Genomic DNA, 18,226 nt, shown 5'->3' with positions numbered 1-18,226 from the left:
CCTGATGTGAGACAACAGGGTAGACATCTCTATATTTCTATCAATGGTCATGTCTCTTATCAAGATTTAGGAGGCTTGTTAAGAATAAGCAACCAACAAAAAAACCCAACAAACACTTAAGTTTACTGTACCTAGATTGCAATATTACAGTCTAACTTAGATATGCCTTGCTTTGAATTTGGAGAATGCTGTGTAATGTTTCATTGAACTGTTAATTACCCAAATGTCCTAAGCATTGCGGTAAAAGGGCTCAGTTCCACTAGAGCACATAGTCCCAGAAGACCGGCATTCATGTGTGTAATTAATCTGTATATTCTATCCAGCAGGACTACATCCTTCTGCACAGACTTTACCTTCAAGCCAACCCCTTAACCGCTACGTTGTTCTGCTAAGTATGTGATTAATTGTATTGTCTTAAGAAACCCAATTTGCATAATAAGTAAACCATGGCGGTATAACAGTGCTTTGAAAAAAGGTACAACATTTTTTGTTTAACTTGTTGTTGTTGGAGGTATGCAGGGTTTTCTACCATTACTATGCTATGTGTTTTGTTTTTTCAGATAGTGTAGCTAACAATGAGCAAGAATATGTCATGTTTATAGTATATGTAAATGTGTTTTATGCTACAGTAATGTTACTTTTTAATATGGTGAATGCAGTGTGGAGCTGTACATGCACTATTCTAAATGTTCAGTGTAGATCCATCGAACAAATAGTTCAGTTTTGACACTGCCCAGAATTAAATATCATGATAGAATTAATCATTTAAAAAATTAGAGTGGCAACAGACAAGTTTCAGGTCTCTCAGCGTTGCTCCCTGTCTTACTGACATATTTGATCTAGATCTACAACATTGTATCTTCTCCCCTCAGGATAATGAGGGGACTGAAAATAACATGCTTGCCAACAACTTCAAAGCACTGTATCATTATAGATTGCTTACTCATGCAACTATTGGATGCCAAATTACAATGTCTCTAAATGGAATTGTACCACTAGAGAAATTATTTACCTCCAGAATCAAACCTTTAGAGATATGTAGACAGGTGAAATTTGGTTGGCTACAGCATTGTATAACATGGAAGGTATCAACTCACCTCTCACACTCATCTTCCTATAACACAGTTCAGACAATATGCTACACCTGTAGGGGGAAAGAAATGTGATTAAAGCTTGGACACATTTCACGTGGTATCAAATACTGTATAATGAAATACAAATGTGGCAGACAATGGAAATACAATAATCTTAATTCCTTAATGATTGCATGCAATGTGACATAATGGACAGTAAACACAGAATGCTAAAACCTACAGTATGTTACTGTCAAAAAAGTAAACCAATTCGGGGTGGGACAAAAGCCATAGAAATAGGACAATTTCAGTTCTGAGGTGCTACTTCATCTTTTTGTTTTCTGGTTATATAGCTGAGTTTAGCTTGTAAGACATTAATATCAGTTTTAGTGTCTTTTATTAATTGTTGGGTTATCTCTTTTTACCGTAATTTTGATGAGCCATTTTTGAAGTCACTAGTTAACATTAATTAGCGGTTTTAGAATGGGGTCTGGGGTCTTATTTGGGGTTAGGAAGGACAGGTTTACTTTTTTAAGTGTAAGTAACTTTATTATTTATAATGGGCAAACGCAAAATTAGAGTTATTATTAGGGTTACCTGCTTAATGTTTAGTCATCCTTTGAATCCCGTGATCTATTCTCTTAATAATCGTCAGCCTTCAGGTCTACTAGTCACAAAAGAAAATTCAGATCTCTAAAAGGCTTTCAGCTGTAATATTTAAAGCACTGGAAATTACTGTACAAATGCAGCTTTCTAAGGTTGAATAACAGAAATGGGAAAGAGAGATAGCAGAGACACTGATGGGTTGCTGATAAAAAAAACACTGCAATCTAAGTGTATTCCATTCACTCAGCGATGACATCAGAGTGTGAATACCTACAATATTCACATACTGTGTGTTGAGTAATCGAGGCCAACTTCAAAGATTGAAGGCATTTAGACAATATTATGGTAATATAGGGGGACTTTTCTTACCTCTTTTATCTCCATATCATTCTCAGAGACATGCTAGTGCAAACAAGTCAATCAGAATTTGTGCTTAATAAGGTCAAGCTATAAGAAAATAGGTTAAAAATTCATTTATTAGTCTAAACAGTTGCTTCCAATTAACATATTATACATTTAATATGACTATTCATGATCCAATGAACAATTTAGCACTGACTTTAAAATTGTTTAACAAATGATTCTTTAGCGTGTTGATGCATGTAATCTACTGATGCACAAACATTACGAAAGACAGTCTCGAAATTTCATTTTGTGTGGATTTCCTGTATCAAAACATTTTTGCCATTACTGTACCTGAAACCAAGCAGGCATTTAGGGCTAGAAACAAGTCATTCAAATGTTTCTGTATTTACCAAACATTTTCAGTTTTATGAACAAGTTATGGCAAAACAGATTTACCAATTTATGGCCACCTATTTAGAGAAGCTTCTGAACACATGGTGCTTTATGTTCTTTTTATTATATGTTTAATGTACAAATACAGGTTAAACACAGAACAGAGCACTGGTAGTGAGCTACATACTGTACATAGCTGATTGCTTTCAACCCAAAAAACAAAATTAAAATTAGTTTTACAAGACCAATATCTAACATCATAACAAATATTAAAAAAGAAGTTATAAACTTGGTTAACTTCACTCAGTAGTAGCAACCCATTATTACTCTTATGAAATCAAAGTTCCCTAAGGGGTCAAAAAGCATCAAGTTTTGTGACAACTTCATGCTTTTATATTTAGAGTCAAACATTATGGACAACCAACAGCAGCATTCCAAATGCATGGTTTATTGAAATACAACTCTCTTTGTTATTATTTTCTTTGCTCATTGTTCTGAAAAAAGAGTCCATGTTATAAAAAAATCAAACTGCCTCTACTAAATGGTTAAGGTTTATGTACTGTATGTGGTTCCTTGTTGAACAGGTCCTGAAAGGGGAGAGGGTAATTTTTGGTGAAGAAATTGAACAATCTTAAGGTTGTCTTATGTTGGAGGTCACAGATGTGGAGCACCTTCAATATCTACCATAGGGATGTTCTCTGTAGCCCCCCCGTGAGAGCCTTGTTGCTGGGGCTTTGAGACTTGGACGGGATGTGGTCCACTCCTCCTCTGTAACAGGCAGTTTAGAAAATGCATGTAGTCAGATTATACACAAACTAACTATCTTCTACAATCTACTGCTAACTGCCAGATTTTTTTTATTTTTTTTTTACTAAAAGTCAATGTACCCGGAATTAGCATGTTTGAAATTTCCTGCCCAAATGATCCCATTTGACTCAATTGAAACGACTTTTAGATGATTTGAACATGACACTTTAAACTTAGGGTACACTGATTTGAATTGTTTTTTGGTTAAAGATCAGTTAGTGGTTAGATCAGTGTCAGTTAGTGGTTAGTGACAGGGCCCAGATAAACAGAACCAAAGTGTGGATTGATGTCTGCCCTTGTCCATAGACTCCTTTCAGGGTAAGAAACCAAATATGTGATTTTGTAATTTGGGTGAACTATCCCTTTAATGCAGTATTTTAGTTTACTACTGCACAAACATTATTCTGAAAACTGGACCCAACATCAGCCTTGGGCAGTCTGCTTTTTTTTTTTTGTATCCCAGACCACCCCATGAAGCATTCACAATATGTAGAGTACACCCACCCGAAACATCCTCCTGTCTGCCTCATCCTGTGGAGTTACAGTATACTTCACATGACACTTTTAGGTGCATAAGGCAACTAATGTTGAAAGAGAGATTTAGATTCAGGGTTTCCAAGAAACACATTCTTTGCACCCAGGAAAAATATGATCTTGGATCAACAGCCATCATTGCCATTAGATGTAGGGGAGACCAGGGGTGGTTGTAACACTTTTCACCTTTTTGTCAATTTCTCAGAGTTTGTCTGAATTGCTATATTCAAAATGTGATATAAACAACTTACATCTGTCTGCTACAAATTGGTATATATATTACCTCTTTAAAGCAAACAGACAAGGTATGGCATTTCAAATATAAGGAGTGAACTGTTACAATTTACCCCACCTCCCAGGTTAGTTGGAACACTGCTTGGGGTGAAATGTAACATTTTCAGAAAATGCATAAATCATAACCTGCAACTTAGCAATACATGCCTTCATTGAGCATTTGAACAAATATCAGAAGACCATTGTCATTTTGAACACATTATGTAGCACTATTCTTAACCCAGAACCTACTTAACTCACAAACCTTATATATAATATATGCCATTTAGCTGACACTTTTATGCAAAGCAACTTACATTGCAGTGAGTGCACACATCTTTCAGTATGTATGGTCCCAGCGGGAATCGAACCCACAACCTAAGCGTTGTTAGCACCATGCTCTACCAACTGAGCTAAAACAATCATTGTTCTATAATCATGTGTGTGTGCATGCCCAAAGAAAGTCAAATTCACAGTTGTGAAACATGTACACTTTGTGGGCCAACAACTTTGTGTGCTTCAAAGTATTGCACCCTCACTTGGAATAGTCACCCCAACCTTAGCAAACATTACATTGCTCCATGTTGTAGCTTAATGCTCCAACTTTATCATAGACAACTAGCATCAAAGATATCTCCAAAAACTGGTGATACACCTGATATAAAGTTGGTAATGCTTAGTACAACGTAGCCGTGACAAAAAAATATTCCTAAAACTTTCCCACCTCAAAAACAGATTTTTGCCAATAAAATGTGCAGTGTTTTACAGACACTTCCCTGCTTGCACATGGGTTCAGGATAGCCCAAGTGTGCACAGTGAGTCACATGATTCTAACTTCCTGATTGGAGATATTAAGAGTGTTAAACACTCTTAAACTGTCTTACAATCATCCCTGATCTCCCCAAATATGTTCAGAACCTCATATTCAATTGTAATTGCATGGTATACGGAGTTGAACATGAGTTAGTGTAATAACAATTGCTACTGTATGCTATTACAAACAATAACTAATGCTCTATGTAACAGCATGTTAATACAATGTTGTTTCAATAGATTAATTACAGAGCTAGTACACAGGTATAGGGAGATTGTAATGTACTGTAAAGCATGACTGAAAATCCTCCTCCTGATACAGTAAGTATTGCACCATAATGCCTCTAGCCAGGGACATGCATGTCCACAGGAGCCTTTTGAGGCACCTATGTTCTACTGTAGGCACCTATGTTCTACTGTAGGTACCTATGTTCTACTGTAGGTATGTTCTACTGTAGGTACCTATGTTCTAATGTAGGTACCTATGTTCTTCTGAGGCACCTATGTTCTACTGTAGGTACCTATGTTCTTCTGAGGCACCTATGTTCTACTGTAGGTACCTATGTTCTTCTGAGGCACCTATGTTCTACTGTAGGTATGTTCTACTGTAGGTACCTATGTTCTACTGTACCTATGTTCTACTGTAGGTACCTATGTTCTACTGTAGGTACCTATGTTCTACTGTAGGTACCTGTGTTCTACTGTAGGTACCTATGTTCTACTGTAGGTATGTTCTACTGTAGGTACCTATGTTCTACTGTAGGTATGTTCTACTGTAGGTACCTATGTTCTACTGTAGGTACCTATGTTCTACTGTAGGTATGTTCTACTGTAGGTACCTATGTTCTACTGTAGGTATGTTCTACTGTAGGTATGTTCTACTGTAGGTACCTATGTTCTACTGTAGGTATGTTCTACTGTAGGTATGTTCTACTGTAGTACTACTGCTTTCACTACAGTAAATTAATTACATGGGTTCTCTGTCCACTGTCGGCCCAACACTGGGATCTGGCTCAGACTCTAGCTCCCTTTTAGGAGTCAAATTACATAAAGAGCACAGCACTTTCTGTGCTCTGCTACACAGAGCTCTGGTTCTATGTCACAAAGTGTTTATGGAGCAGAAAATTAAATCATCGCCCTCTTGGTTTTTGTTTCGTCCACACTTCAGCACCCTAGTGCACAATTCATCGTGCTGAAAATGAATGACTGTACCGAGCCACAGTGGAAAGCGGCTTCAGAGGGGGAGCAGAGAGCGTGGTGCCAAAAGCAGCAGCATCCCTGGTACCCAATCTAATCCTGAGAGGGCACATGTTCAAAAGGCAGAACACTGGCTGAACGTCCACCTCCACTTTTACAATAGGCATGGGCCTCTGGGCATCAACTGGCAGATTCACCAAGCGACTAAAATCCAACTCTGTAGCTAGCCAGGCAAGGTAGAATGGGCAATGCATACAGGAGCTCCTCCTTGGACCTGAATGGTCATGCCTGGGCCAAAACCCTAAGGCATATTCCTTTATCTCTCAGCTGTGAAACATTATCTTCTCTATGGAGAGAGATTAAACTGCCAGTATTGTTTGGTGCCATGGCTGGTGCCACGACTGTGTCACATCCAATCTTGGCAGGTGGCTCGTTTAAGGAAGGTGGAAGCCATTTTAATGGATATGGATTGGTACTGTAAGAGCCTTGGTTGAGCTCACATGAATATGATCATCTTTGAATAAAGGGTCCTCTTTTGCCTTTTAATTAATGCCAGCTAGCTCAATACCTGTTCAAATTCAAGCCACTCCTCCGCTGTAAGCAATAACAATTCATACAAATGGTATTATGAGGCAAGGAGCCCCTCAAAGGTTTCCTTCAAGAGTGGTGCATCTTCATTTCAGAGCATCAGAACCAATATGAAAAATTACTAAAATGCTAATATGTGTTTACCATAATTGTTATAGGCTTCGTCATTGGTTCCATGGCCATATTCGTAATATTCTGAAATGCTGCAATAAGAAAAGAATTACAATTTAAAAAAAAATGTAAGAGCCAAATAGGAGCGTAATACATTTGTCTGTTCTAGCTTTAACATATGAAAAGAGCAATGGGTCTCACATTAATGGATTACAACTTAATAAATAGTAATGTACAGTACTGTAGGTCTATGCATTAAGGCACAGAACTCTCTAGAATTGTTAGATCTGAATTACATGAATTAATGACAAGTCACTGACCAAACCTTTCCACCCAATATGATCCATCATCATCATCATCATCATCATCATCATCAATTACAAAATATACTGTATGACCCAAATCTCTTTTGAATGTTGAATGATTATTTAGCCTATTATTGTTATATTTCTCATAGAAGAAATATAACATAATTTAGATACAGATATGAAATGGATATCTATATTTTGGTGGAAATATTCCAGATATGAAAACGAATCATAATACAGCTAATACTGCATGGCTAATAAACAGACGGCTTATGATAATCAAATATACTGTAAGAGGATGGGATTTGAATAGTGGAAGAAGAAAAACTTTAAACAAATTAAACAGCTCTTAATCTAGAATACTCTACTATACTCTACTATGAATGATTTGTAAAGTAATTTTCATTTGAAATACAGGAAATATGTATGATATTGAAAAAGCAAAATTTCAGAGTAAGATGCCTGTCAATAGGAGGTTGTCTCAAATAATGTAAAGTTATATTATACAGTGGTACCAAGTATGTGCATATGAGTGCCATTGAGTTTCCATACTCAATCAACTGACCTTGCAATAAGAATAAGAAAATATGCATTGTGTTAGCGAAAATTACCTCTTTGACTGATTGCTGTAGTTGTCCTCATAGGCATCATAACTCTCGTCGTCATATTCTCCATCATATCCATCATCATAACTCTGCAAAATAAAAAGTACTCTCCTGAATTCTGTTGGCAGCTCCAAAAAATCATAGAAGTCTAATTGTTTAGGTTTGGTACATTTAAAAAAATCAATGCTTCGTTCCATGGGGAAAATATCTCTATTACACACACCCCTTGAATAGGAGAAGTGACAGCACTAAATCATGTCCAACAGTGACTATTGATTAGGGTTTGCAGGGCAGTTGTCTTACCAGCAGTGTGTATTAGACACTGCTAACCTACTGTATGACCTTGATCCAACACTAAAACAGGACTGTGCTATTAATCAGAAAATATTGTAATCAACACTGAGAAAACAGTAAATCCTCAATGCAGACACATTGCTGGTCTAAGGTGTACACACTAAATACTCTAAGGTCGGGCAACAAAGTGGCAATAATTCAGCACATCTGCTTCCCATAGAATGTAAAGCATTTTGTAGAGCATTCTGTACAATTTTCACATGAAGCACCTTCTTAAGAAGTGCCTTAAAAATGTTTGTAGCACATTATAGACACAGTTATGAAACATTATCAAACTTCAATAAAGCGATATGACACAACAAGCTGTGATACATTGTGAAAGGGCCTATGCCTTGGTGATTGACAAGTCTGATATGGATACAACTGTTGTTCAATGTCAGTTGTTTCAGAAACTGTCCTCTTACTTGTAATGGATGTTGTTATAATGTACATTAAACTACAATGGCTTAATAGACAAAATAGAGAACTGGAATATAGGCGAATCATGTCTTCCTTATTAAAGAGACTACACATTACAGCATATATTATAAGAAAGACATCAGCTACTGAGACTCTTTGAAAGTGTGCTAATCCTTTGCTGTCATTCCATGTTTATTTTTGGCCCTATCTCCTCTGTCACATTTCTGAAGGTGAGGGCTTTTTGTAATCGTTGGATCTTGCTTATTTAAAGCATTTTGATGGTGTTCAAAGTGTTCATTTCTGTCATAATCTCCCTGGTCTAATCCTTGTACTCACACGAAAGCTTGCCATCGCAAATCAGAGTCTCCAATCCCAGTAAAATAGTTTCCTGTTCCTTTCAGTTGATTAACAGCTCACATTTCCAAGGGATCTTTTTGTGTAAAACTATAAATATAACTATTTAGATTCAGCCGAAAATAAAAACTAATCTTTGTGTCAATACAAAGGAACTGGTGACACTTCATCTGTCATCACTTCTGCACATCACAATACAGCTGTGAAAAAGTGTAATCAAATAAATAAAGCCACAGTTATTATCGTTTTTTTTAGAACATAACAGCAAAATGTAATACGTACAAAAATGCTATAATTTTCTAAAGCTACCTTATGACAGACATTATCTTAATATAACTTGAATAGTTTTAATAATTGCCTTCACAGCTATGTGTATAGGCTACTCTTAAAAAAGGGTGGTACTGGAAAATTCAGTACCTTTGTTGAGAATGTGTGTTAATAAAAGTGTAATTCCCTTTGTAGGTGTTGTTGGTTTTACACTGTGTTTCAGTAAAGCATACTGGCCTAGCTCCATATTGAGTTATCAATCCCCCGCCCCCCCCCCCTGCATTGGGCTCATTTACGGCTTTATAAGTATGAACATGGATTTGACTAAATTAAAGTTAGGGATTATGTCAGGGATTAAGTTGTTCAGAGGATCTAATGCCACTTCTGCTCTCTATGAGTCTTTTCCCATAATGACAGGGTCAGAGGCCTCCATATCTCACTAATTGACCATTTTGTTAGCATTCCCGCCTGACAAAATGCCACCTCACCTCGGAGCTGAAATGTAAAACAGCCGGAGGAGACTGTTAGGATCATGTCAGTATGGGAACGACTTCTTGCTCAATTCTAGTTTAACATGTAAATGCATTGTTAAAAAAATTCTGATTCTGTGTTCTCTGAATGTTTTACATGAGATATTATGCAGCGACAAATTGTTTTCAAACATTTCTAATATTGTCCTGTTTTCGAATTCCCGCCACCATGAAAGATGGTTTGAAAGGGATCAATACTAATGTTGAGCCTCAATACTGCCCTCTGACCACTGAGCCGATATCACTTATCCTGAAGTACAGTGTTGTTTACACAGCCGCCGCTCTTCACCTTGCTGACCTTTACATGGACCTACAAGGCACTGTGCATAACTAGTACGGCCTTTAGATAATGAAGCTTGATTCTTATATTTCAACACTCATTTGGAAAACCAATTAACGCTGCTCCTATTGAGCAAGCAGGGAGGAAATAAATCAAGTGTTAACACATGGGTGGAGAGTCTTGGCTCAGTGTAATTAGGACAGCAAGGAGCTAAAAGCCCTCAGCACTACGCTTCGTTATCAATTGACAACCTGTACGTCCTCTGACAGAGACTGATCTTCATAGAGGGCTGCCTCTGAATACCTATCCAAAAAAGAGAATGGAGGGAAAATTAGACTTGGGATCCTTTGTCTTTGCTGCACTCCAGTTTCTGTGGTTGAATTGACTAAATTCTACTCCTTTGTCATTCACCCATCCTTTGGGTCCACTTGTCATGTTTATTGCAGGGTGTGAAAAGCATACTGTAATAAAAGCCCACAACGTTTTCACAAAGTTTGAAATTTAACCAACTCAGTTACACTGTCTTTGTCTCCGCTGCTTTGTGATAGTGAGAACCTTGTTCTGTAACATGCAGTGACATTCAGTTCAGACAGGAAACTCTCTCAATGCTTACTTCAGCTGTCAGCCAGTTGGAATGCCATTGGTCTTCTTAGTTGACCATGCACCATTCAGACACTGACCAACATCTCAATATGGTGGTCGACTGTATCTAAGCTGCGGTGCAATATTATCTCAGTTCACCTGCTGCAGCTACAGTAGTACTGTACTGTATACCTAATGTCCTTGCTGCCATTGTTTTGTTTCCCAAACTCTACCCAACCCTCAACCTGTTCGGTTCTGTGTCTGTCAGGGGATTGTCTGATTGCACTCCCTGCCCATAACTTTGTCTTTAGCCATATTATGCTTTCCGTGGGCAGGGGACACCTTGCATAGCAGATCCTCAAATGCCAAGACCATATTTATAAATATGTATATGTTCAACACATGAAATGGGTTTATGGAAGAGACTTCAGAGAATGATGTTTTCAAACATTAAAAGGTAAGTTATATTAGTTGATGGCAAAACAGTGAGTAACCCCCTGCTGTGCATTTCAAATATAATACAGTAAACATCCACATCCACATAACAAAGACTTGAATGCATAGGCCCTTAGAGAGCACAATTATCAAAACCAAATTGGCTTATGGTTGTATCTGGTTTCATAGAACATTAACGAATAAGCTGTATTGGCACATTTGTCAGGTTCCTTTTATTTTTGTAACTCGTTCAACAGAGGCTGTCAGGAATGCTTCAAATTACAAATGGCTTTTGGGTATTCTGCCTACTTCTAAATCAGTGTATGAAATTATTAAACAATCTACTAGGGTGTATGTCTTACATCTGTTTTATTAAACAGGGGAGTTCTACATGGAGAATCCCATTTCCATAATTAGTTCACCTCACAAATGTGAACTCAGCAGTGAAACCAAGCCTATTGTTAAAAAGCAATTACTCCCGGTGTGCATGCTATCCTTAAAGGTAGCCCAAGAAAAGCAATTCTGTTTCATTCCCATGGTGTTCTTAGAATGCAGGATTGCCTCAGATCAATGCAAATTTCACATTTAATGGTAAGTGTTTACAAAAAAGCAACATCAATATCTATCTTCACATTTGAGCAACATCCAACACATTGGTTGAACTATTAGAATTTCACATATCTTTTCTATCCATGAAATAAACCATAAGCAGAGAGGAATTTGTTCCCGATTTCTACAGTGTGACCTTCTGCTGTATTTTCTGTTCTGGGATAAATATATTTTTTTTCTTCAAAGCTTCCCCAAGCCCTGTGCTTAATCACATTATGGTATTCCCTGCACAGCATCTGTGGGGTTGCAGTGTTCAGGTTGAAGACCAACCAATTCAATAGACATTTTTCATTGTTATGGTGATTTGTATGATTTGTGGTCTACCAAGGTTGGAGTTTCCATTTGAAGACATAAGAAACATCATAAATCTAGGTCGTGATCTGGGTATGGGTCTTGGCTGATGGACAAGACTGTTCAGCTTGGTTTAGATCTGAGTCTGGGGTGCTCCAGCATTGTTGTCAAGTGGACTGGCTTTGACCCTATGTCTTCTATGAAGTCCACATCAGAGAATCACAAACGTGACACCTGCCAAGACGTTTGGTGACAATTTGTCAGTTTAGAAATAATTCAGTCCTGCCATTCTGGGTTAAGATAATTCACTATCCGCTAAATTACTTATTAAATTAAATATTGCACATTTGCATTTGCTATGAAGTAATTAAATATAAAATAGCCTGATCCCTCCTAGTTGCTTTTGGAGACTTGCTGAAAATAGGGGTTGTTGACAAAAAAACTGGGAAAATAAATGGCTTTAGCTATGCTGATCCACAGAAGAGCTGTGATTAACTGGATTTCTACAAGTTGATTTGTCGAAACAAAGGAAGAGAGTAATGCCATGCAACATGATGTTTATTCATACTCTGCTACGGCATAAGCCAGATAAATGTAACGGATGCAAGAACAATGATTCAGATGCAAATGGCGAGCAACTCAAGTTAATCACTATGATACAAAACTCAACAATGGCAGAATTTCTGTGCTGCCAATTGCTGTCACCTTGTCCATCACCTACATATACAATATTGTAATTATAGAGCAATCCCACCCCCCCACCCCCCGCCCCCCTCATGTTGCATTGCAGCTGTGAATCAATACTATCCCCTAACAGGTGCGATTATGGTCATTGTCACAGTATCAGTTTTATGAGGCAGACTGACAACTTGACAGAGTCCATCAATCACTACGGCCTCTGGAGAACTTGCTGTTACTTGATGAGCCTGCTCTACGTTCTTCATCTTTATTCAGCATACACAATGTCTTCACAAAGACAAATAGAGGGAAGTAGAAACAGAACAATACTCAATAATGCTTTTTTATCATGTTCCACTGTGTTGTGAGCTACCCAGGATCCTTAGTAGAGGGAGAACAACCAGTGAGGAATTGCAGCATCCTGTAAACTTCAGAAGAAAAAAATACCCTGACCCGTTATATGGAGAGGTCTTGATACACTCTCAAAAGAAAATTGAGTACTGGAGTAGAGGATATAGCAAGGTGAGATTTGTGGGGAGAGAAATTGTGAAAAAATGTTCAGGACAAACTCTTCATTCCATAATCCCCTGGTATCTGTCTCCCGGTTCCCCCATCCTCTACCAATCCACAATTACTGGGAGAAAAATGTCCATTTTTTTGGGACTCCAGAAATACACAGACTCTCCATCAGAACTCAATTCGGTTTGGTAATGAGACTCTGCTTGTGCATTTCCCCATGCAGACAGGCCAATCTGTGTTGCCAGCACACATGGGGGCTTTGCATATCAGGAAAGCTCTGTGGAAATTGACTGGTGAAAATGTTGCTTTTTTCATTAGGTTGGAATTCTAGTTCTCCTTGATCAGCTCTCACAATATAACCTTGAGGGTCCTCGCTATCTGAGGGCAGATATATTCTCATTTCAAATCTTCAATACTTTTATCTACAGTATATGTCTTATAAAGATTCACGTTTGCCCTTTAGTTTGATAATGTAGCATTAACAAGAGAGGAGTGTTAGGCTAGTTTCATACAGCAGAACAATTCTCCATAAAGGATGGGATGGAGTGGACCATGTTTTACAATCTATAATCTGCCCTTTTATGATCTGCCATCACTGTTTAATTCTATTAACCTTTGGTAAATAGAATAGTGGCATTTTCCTATTTACTTCAGCAGATCTCAGTTCATAAACCTTAACTGAAGTGGAACTACTTGCTAGGATAGATATCCATTGACATTACCATGTTTCTGTACAAGGTTTTCAGTGTTGATTGTTACTGTAGTATCCTTCTCCCATATACGTTAATACCAAATGTTGTCAATGGATCATCTCCCACAACACAACATTGCATTCCCTGTTATCTATCTATAATTCAATATCAAATATTAAAAACCAAATGGCACATTGAGTATTCTAGTCATGATATTACAATATGTGGGGTTGACTTACGTAGTCATCGTATGATTCGTGTGTGACTGGTAACAGTGGGGGTCTGTATCCTGGGGTCCCCGTCGTCCCCCTGGCCCGTAGAGCTGGCACTCCCCTTGCTAAGGTGGCGGCTGGCAGGGCGTTCCGTGTACCTCCTGTCCCCCTGGGTGCTGCTGTGCACCTGCCGGGTGGAGGAGGTGGGGCTGCACCTCCACGCCCCCTGGTTGAGATGACAAAGCAACAATAATGACAGATTAGATAACAGCCTGACATTACATGTCATTTACATTACATCATTACATTAATGTCTAATCATCTTGAAAATAGAAATTGTCCTTCATTATTGTATTACACAGCTTATTGATTGATTGATAGTGTATGTTTATGATGTAAGAATAGTTTGAATTAAACAAAGATGTAACTTGTATGTATATAGTACAAAACATATTATCAACATCATTATGGTATTAATGGCAGAATACAGAATGGCAGAATCTTTTTACATAAGATACTGTATAATATGATCTCCTATTAACTTCAAACAACATACCTACAATGGTATAGCAACTTCATCGATCAAACTACTAATGTAGCATATTTGCAGACCCACACGCTTGTTCCAATCTCTGCAGATATCACAAACATTTCTTCAGCTGGTGGTGGTCACAAGCTTGAGTGTGCAGTGGAAGATAAGAACAACCCAATTTGGCACCCAGACAGATGTTGTAATGATCTGGAAGCAGAGCAGTGCCCTCATATCGCTTTCCTTCCAGACAGGCTATGGACGCAACATTGTTATTCACATGACTCGCTGAAGCGCTGCTACCTACATTTGTAGAGAATCATGAACTCCATCTGTCTCGCACCTCTGTCAGAGAATGCTCAGGCTCTCTATGCTTGCCAGCAGCGAGGGTGGCTATAATTTTCAGGGTACACTTACAGTTATTTGACTGTGCACACAACCTGCACCAACAGTCACAGATCAAAGGCAAATGCGCCTGGGCTCTGGTATCTGTACAGAAATTAGAGAGCGGATGCTGTCTTCTACCAAGGTTTTACTACCTAAAAGTGCCAGAGGAACACCACAAGGAGTCCAGGGTGGATTTAAGGTCATAAAGCTATCTATATCTGGAGATATCCAGACGTTTTAACACTAGCAAGACAGAGTGGGGGTGAAGACACGGTGTCTTCTGGTAGATCACTCACTAGGTACTGTAGCAGTCCATTATGATCCAAAAATACAAAAGACTCTAAGGAGAGTTATAACCACATTACGGGTGCATATTTTTCATGGAGATTTAAAGTAATCGCTTATCGGCACAGCATAAGGAGCAAATCAGGGGATGGACGTGGTGGTGGTTTTAAATTGGCAGCATCACATACCAGGGGCTGTATTTAGTTCTATTACCACCTGAGGTACTGCAAGCTGTCACTGCATAGTCACTGCTCTTGAGGGACTGTCAAACTGAATACATGGCTGGGGTTGACTATATGAAATATGAATTATGGAGCTCCGTCATGTCTGAGATATGAAATATATGAATAATACATGGCAATGAATAAGTTACTTTATGTGCGTGAAACAAAAGATTAAAGATGAATTAAACAAGGTTTGTTTATGAGAAGCAATAAAGCAAGCCCAGATTTGATTATTATCATTGAATCATACTGATGTAAAAACACACATTTGCAGGAACAGTTTCTTTAAGCTCTCTCAGAACAATGCAATATCACATACTGTAATAATTTTTTATACCAGACCTATTTGTGCATTTGTCAGGGAATAAGTCTGATGTATTGAGTATGTTTACAACTGAACAGAAAACACTGTATTCAACTATTTCATTTTTATTTTTCCAAAATGTACATCAGTGGCAGCTGGTGCAGTTCAAGATTAGGGAGGACGTTTTCTTTTTTAATGAGTATGGCCTTATTTCTATTACAGCATATTGGGTGACTGCAATCATATTCCATTCACCCAGCTCAATGTAACATTGATAGGTTTAGGCTATTACATACCCAGCCTGGGCATGATACTAGAATTTGCCCACCCTATACCCAACATCATAGCAACCTAGTTTATAACGCAGGTGCGCAGGAGACGAGATAGATAGTTATCAAGGTGACAGTGACACATTCAATGCCGCCTTGAACACTCTTTTCTAGTTCTTGAACACTCTTTCCTAGTTCTAGAACACTCTTTCTTAGTTCTAGAACACTCTTTCCTAGTTCTAGAACACTCTTTCCTAGTTCTAGCGGATCAGATCACTCGCCGCACACAGTTCACTTTCACAACAGCCACATACAGCATCATCACTTTGCTTGTTGTAGAATTCCTTCTCTCATTCACGCCAAAGTCTCTTTAAAGAAAGCCGGTTTACTCCGCCGCCATCATCGCCGCAAACTTCTCAAAAACTTCACTCACACCACAATTATAAGGATTAGCAACTTTTCCTACACTGAAGTGTGTAGAAACATTTTGTGCAGTCATTTGATCATTAAAAGTAGCTGTAATGGCAAAAAATGCACTTTATATGTATCCCCACATGGGACTCTAACAAAACCAATAGTAAATCAAGGGAGTGGCATATCTCTAGTATATACAATCAAGCACTCTTCTCCTCTCACCTTTTCCCTGCGCCTGGGAACTTCAGCGTACAACAGCAATCTGTGACCAGGCGCAAAACCTCTCCAATACCCGCTACACAGAATACACTGTTGTAACCATATTAACGACAGTAACTGAGAACTAACATGCTAAGAACTAACACACAATTCCAATCAATGTTTACAATCACAGAAACAACAAGCAGTAACACGGCGGGCCCCAGTGGCAATTAATTAACAAAACTGAAAGCTTACCTTAAAGAACAAAAAATACAATAAAACAATATTACAAAAATAATGAATAAGACATACATTTTTAATTCTCTCTCTCAGTATCTCTCAGTATCCTAGTACCTAGCTACAGGGAACCATCTGAGAACCATCCTCGAAGTTGCTCATTTTCCAGCAAAAATTCTAATTGAAAAAATAAAAACACAATGAATGGGGCTTAACGGAGCAGCGAGGAGAGTCTCTTCAACCAGCAGTTACCATGTTCTACCATGTTCTACCATGTTCTACCATGTTCTACTACTTCAGTTACCATGTTCTACCATGTTCTACTACTTCAGTTACCATGTTCTACCATGTTCTACCATGTTCTACCATGTTCTACTACTTCAGTTACCATGTTCTACCATGTTCTACCATGTTCTACCATGTTCTACTACTTCAGTTACCATGTTCTACCATGTTCTACCATGTTCTACTACTTCAGTTACCATGTTCTACCATGTTCAACTACTTCAGTTACCATGTTCTACCATGTTCAACTACTTGGGACCACTGTTGAGACTACTTCTATCTGAGCCAATACATTTTTTTCCCTTTGAGCTGTTTGAGTGTGTTTTGTGTAGCAGAATCGATTTACTTTTTTTGTTTTTGAACAGATTTAATTTAATTTAATTTAATTTAATTTAATTTAATCAAAATTCAAGGGAGAACCATCCTCCTCTTCCTCAATGGACCAGCCTCCATTGCTGTACATATTGTACATATACATAGACACATACATACATATAATATACATACTTTCATACATGCACACACACATAAGTACATATCCCGGATCATCACCCGCACTAAATCATCTGACCACATCACCCCTGTCCTCATCCAACTTCACTGGCTCCCGGTACATTACCGCATCCAGTACAAAAACCTTCTCCTCACCTACAAATCCCTCCACAATCTAGCCCCCACTTACCTCCGTGACCTCCTCCATGAATACACTCCCTCCCGCTCCCTTCGCTCAACCTCTGCTGGACTGCTAACCATCCCCACGTCATGCTTCAGCACCATGGGTGCCCGAGCCTTCAGCTGCTCAGCACCCAAGCTCTGGAATTCTCTCCCCCCACACATAAGACAGTCCGACTCCATCACAACATTCAAGTCCCAACTCAAAACCCACCTGTTCAAACTGGCATACTTTCTATAAATTGGACACTCTGCACTTCACTTGTTTTTATCTAAATGTGTTCTTTTTAATGATTGATGTCATGCTTTTGCTTTTACTTCTCTTCTGTAAGGTGACCTTGGGTGACCTGAAAGGCGCCTCCAAATAAAATGCATTATTATTATTATTATTATTATTATATACAGTAGCTTCGGAAAGTATTCAGACCCCTTCACTTTTTTCCACATTTTGTTGTGTTATAGACTCAATTTAAAATGGATTACATTTATTTTTTTTGCCATCAATCCGCATGAAATACCCCATAATGACAAAGCAAAAACACATTTTTAGAAATGTTTTTTTAT

At 38.3% G+C, this 18,226-nt stretch overlaps 1 protein-coding gene across 1 annotated transcript in view; it reads right to left on the bottom strand.

Annotated features, from left to right (window-relative positions):
• Positions 1-3,090: 3,090 nt before the first annotated feature.
• Positions 3,091-18,226, bottom strand: part of khdrbs2 (KH domain containing, RNA binding, signal transduction associated 2) — a gene marked incomplete at both ends in the record, with an annotated part of 69,427 nt that continues 54,291 nt past the window's right edge. Inside the window, 4 exons of the mRNA XM_083696252.1 lie at positions 3,091-3,185; positions 6,774-6,832; positions 7,660-7,742; positions 13,883-14,081. Of these exons, the coding sequence (XP_083552378.1) occupies positions 3,091-3,185; positions 6,774-6,832; positions 7,660-7,742; positions 13,883-14,081 (436 nt within the window). The remainder of the gene's footprint in view (positions 3,186-6,773; positions 6,833-7,659; positions 7,743-13,882; positions 14,082-18,226) is intronic.

This window comes from Argentina silus (genome assembly GCF_951799395.1).
Source record: "Argentina silus genome assembly, chromosome: X".
NCBI classification, from domain to species: domain Eukaryota; kingdom Metazoa; phylum Chordata; class Actinopteri; order Argentiniformes; family Argentinidae; genus Argentina; species Argentina silus.
Note: the sequence above shows the minus strand (reverse complement) of the source record. Positions and strands in the feature narration are given on the sequence as shown.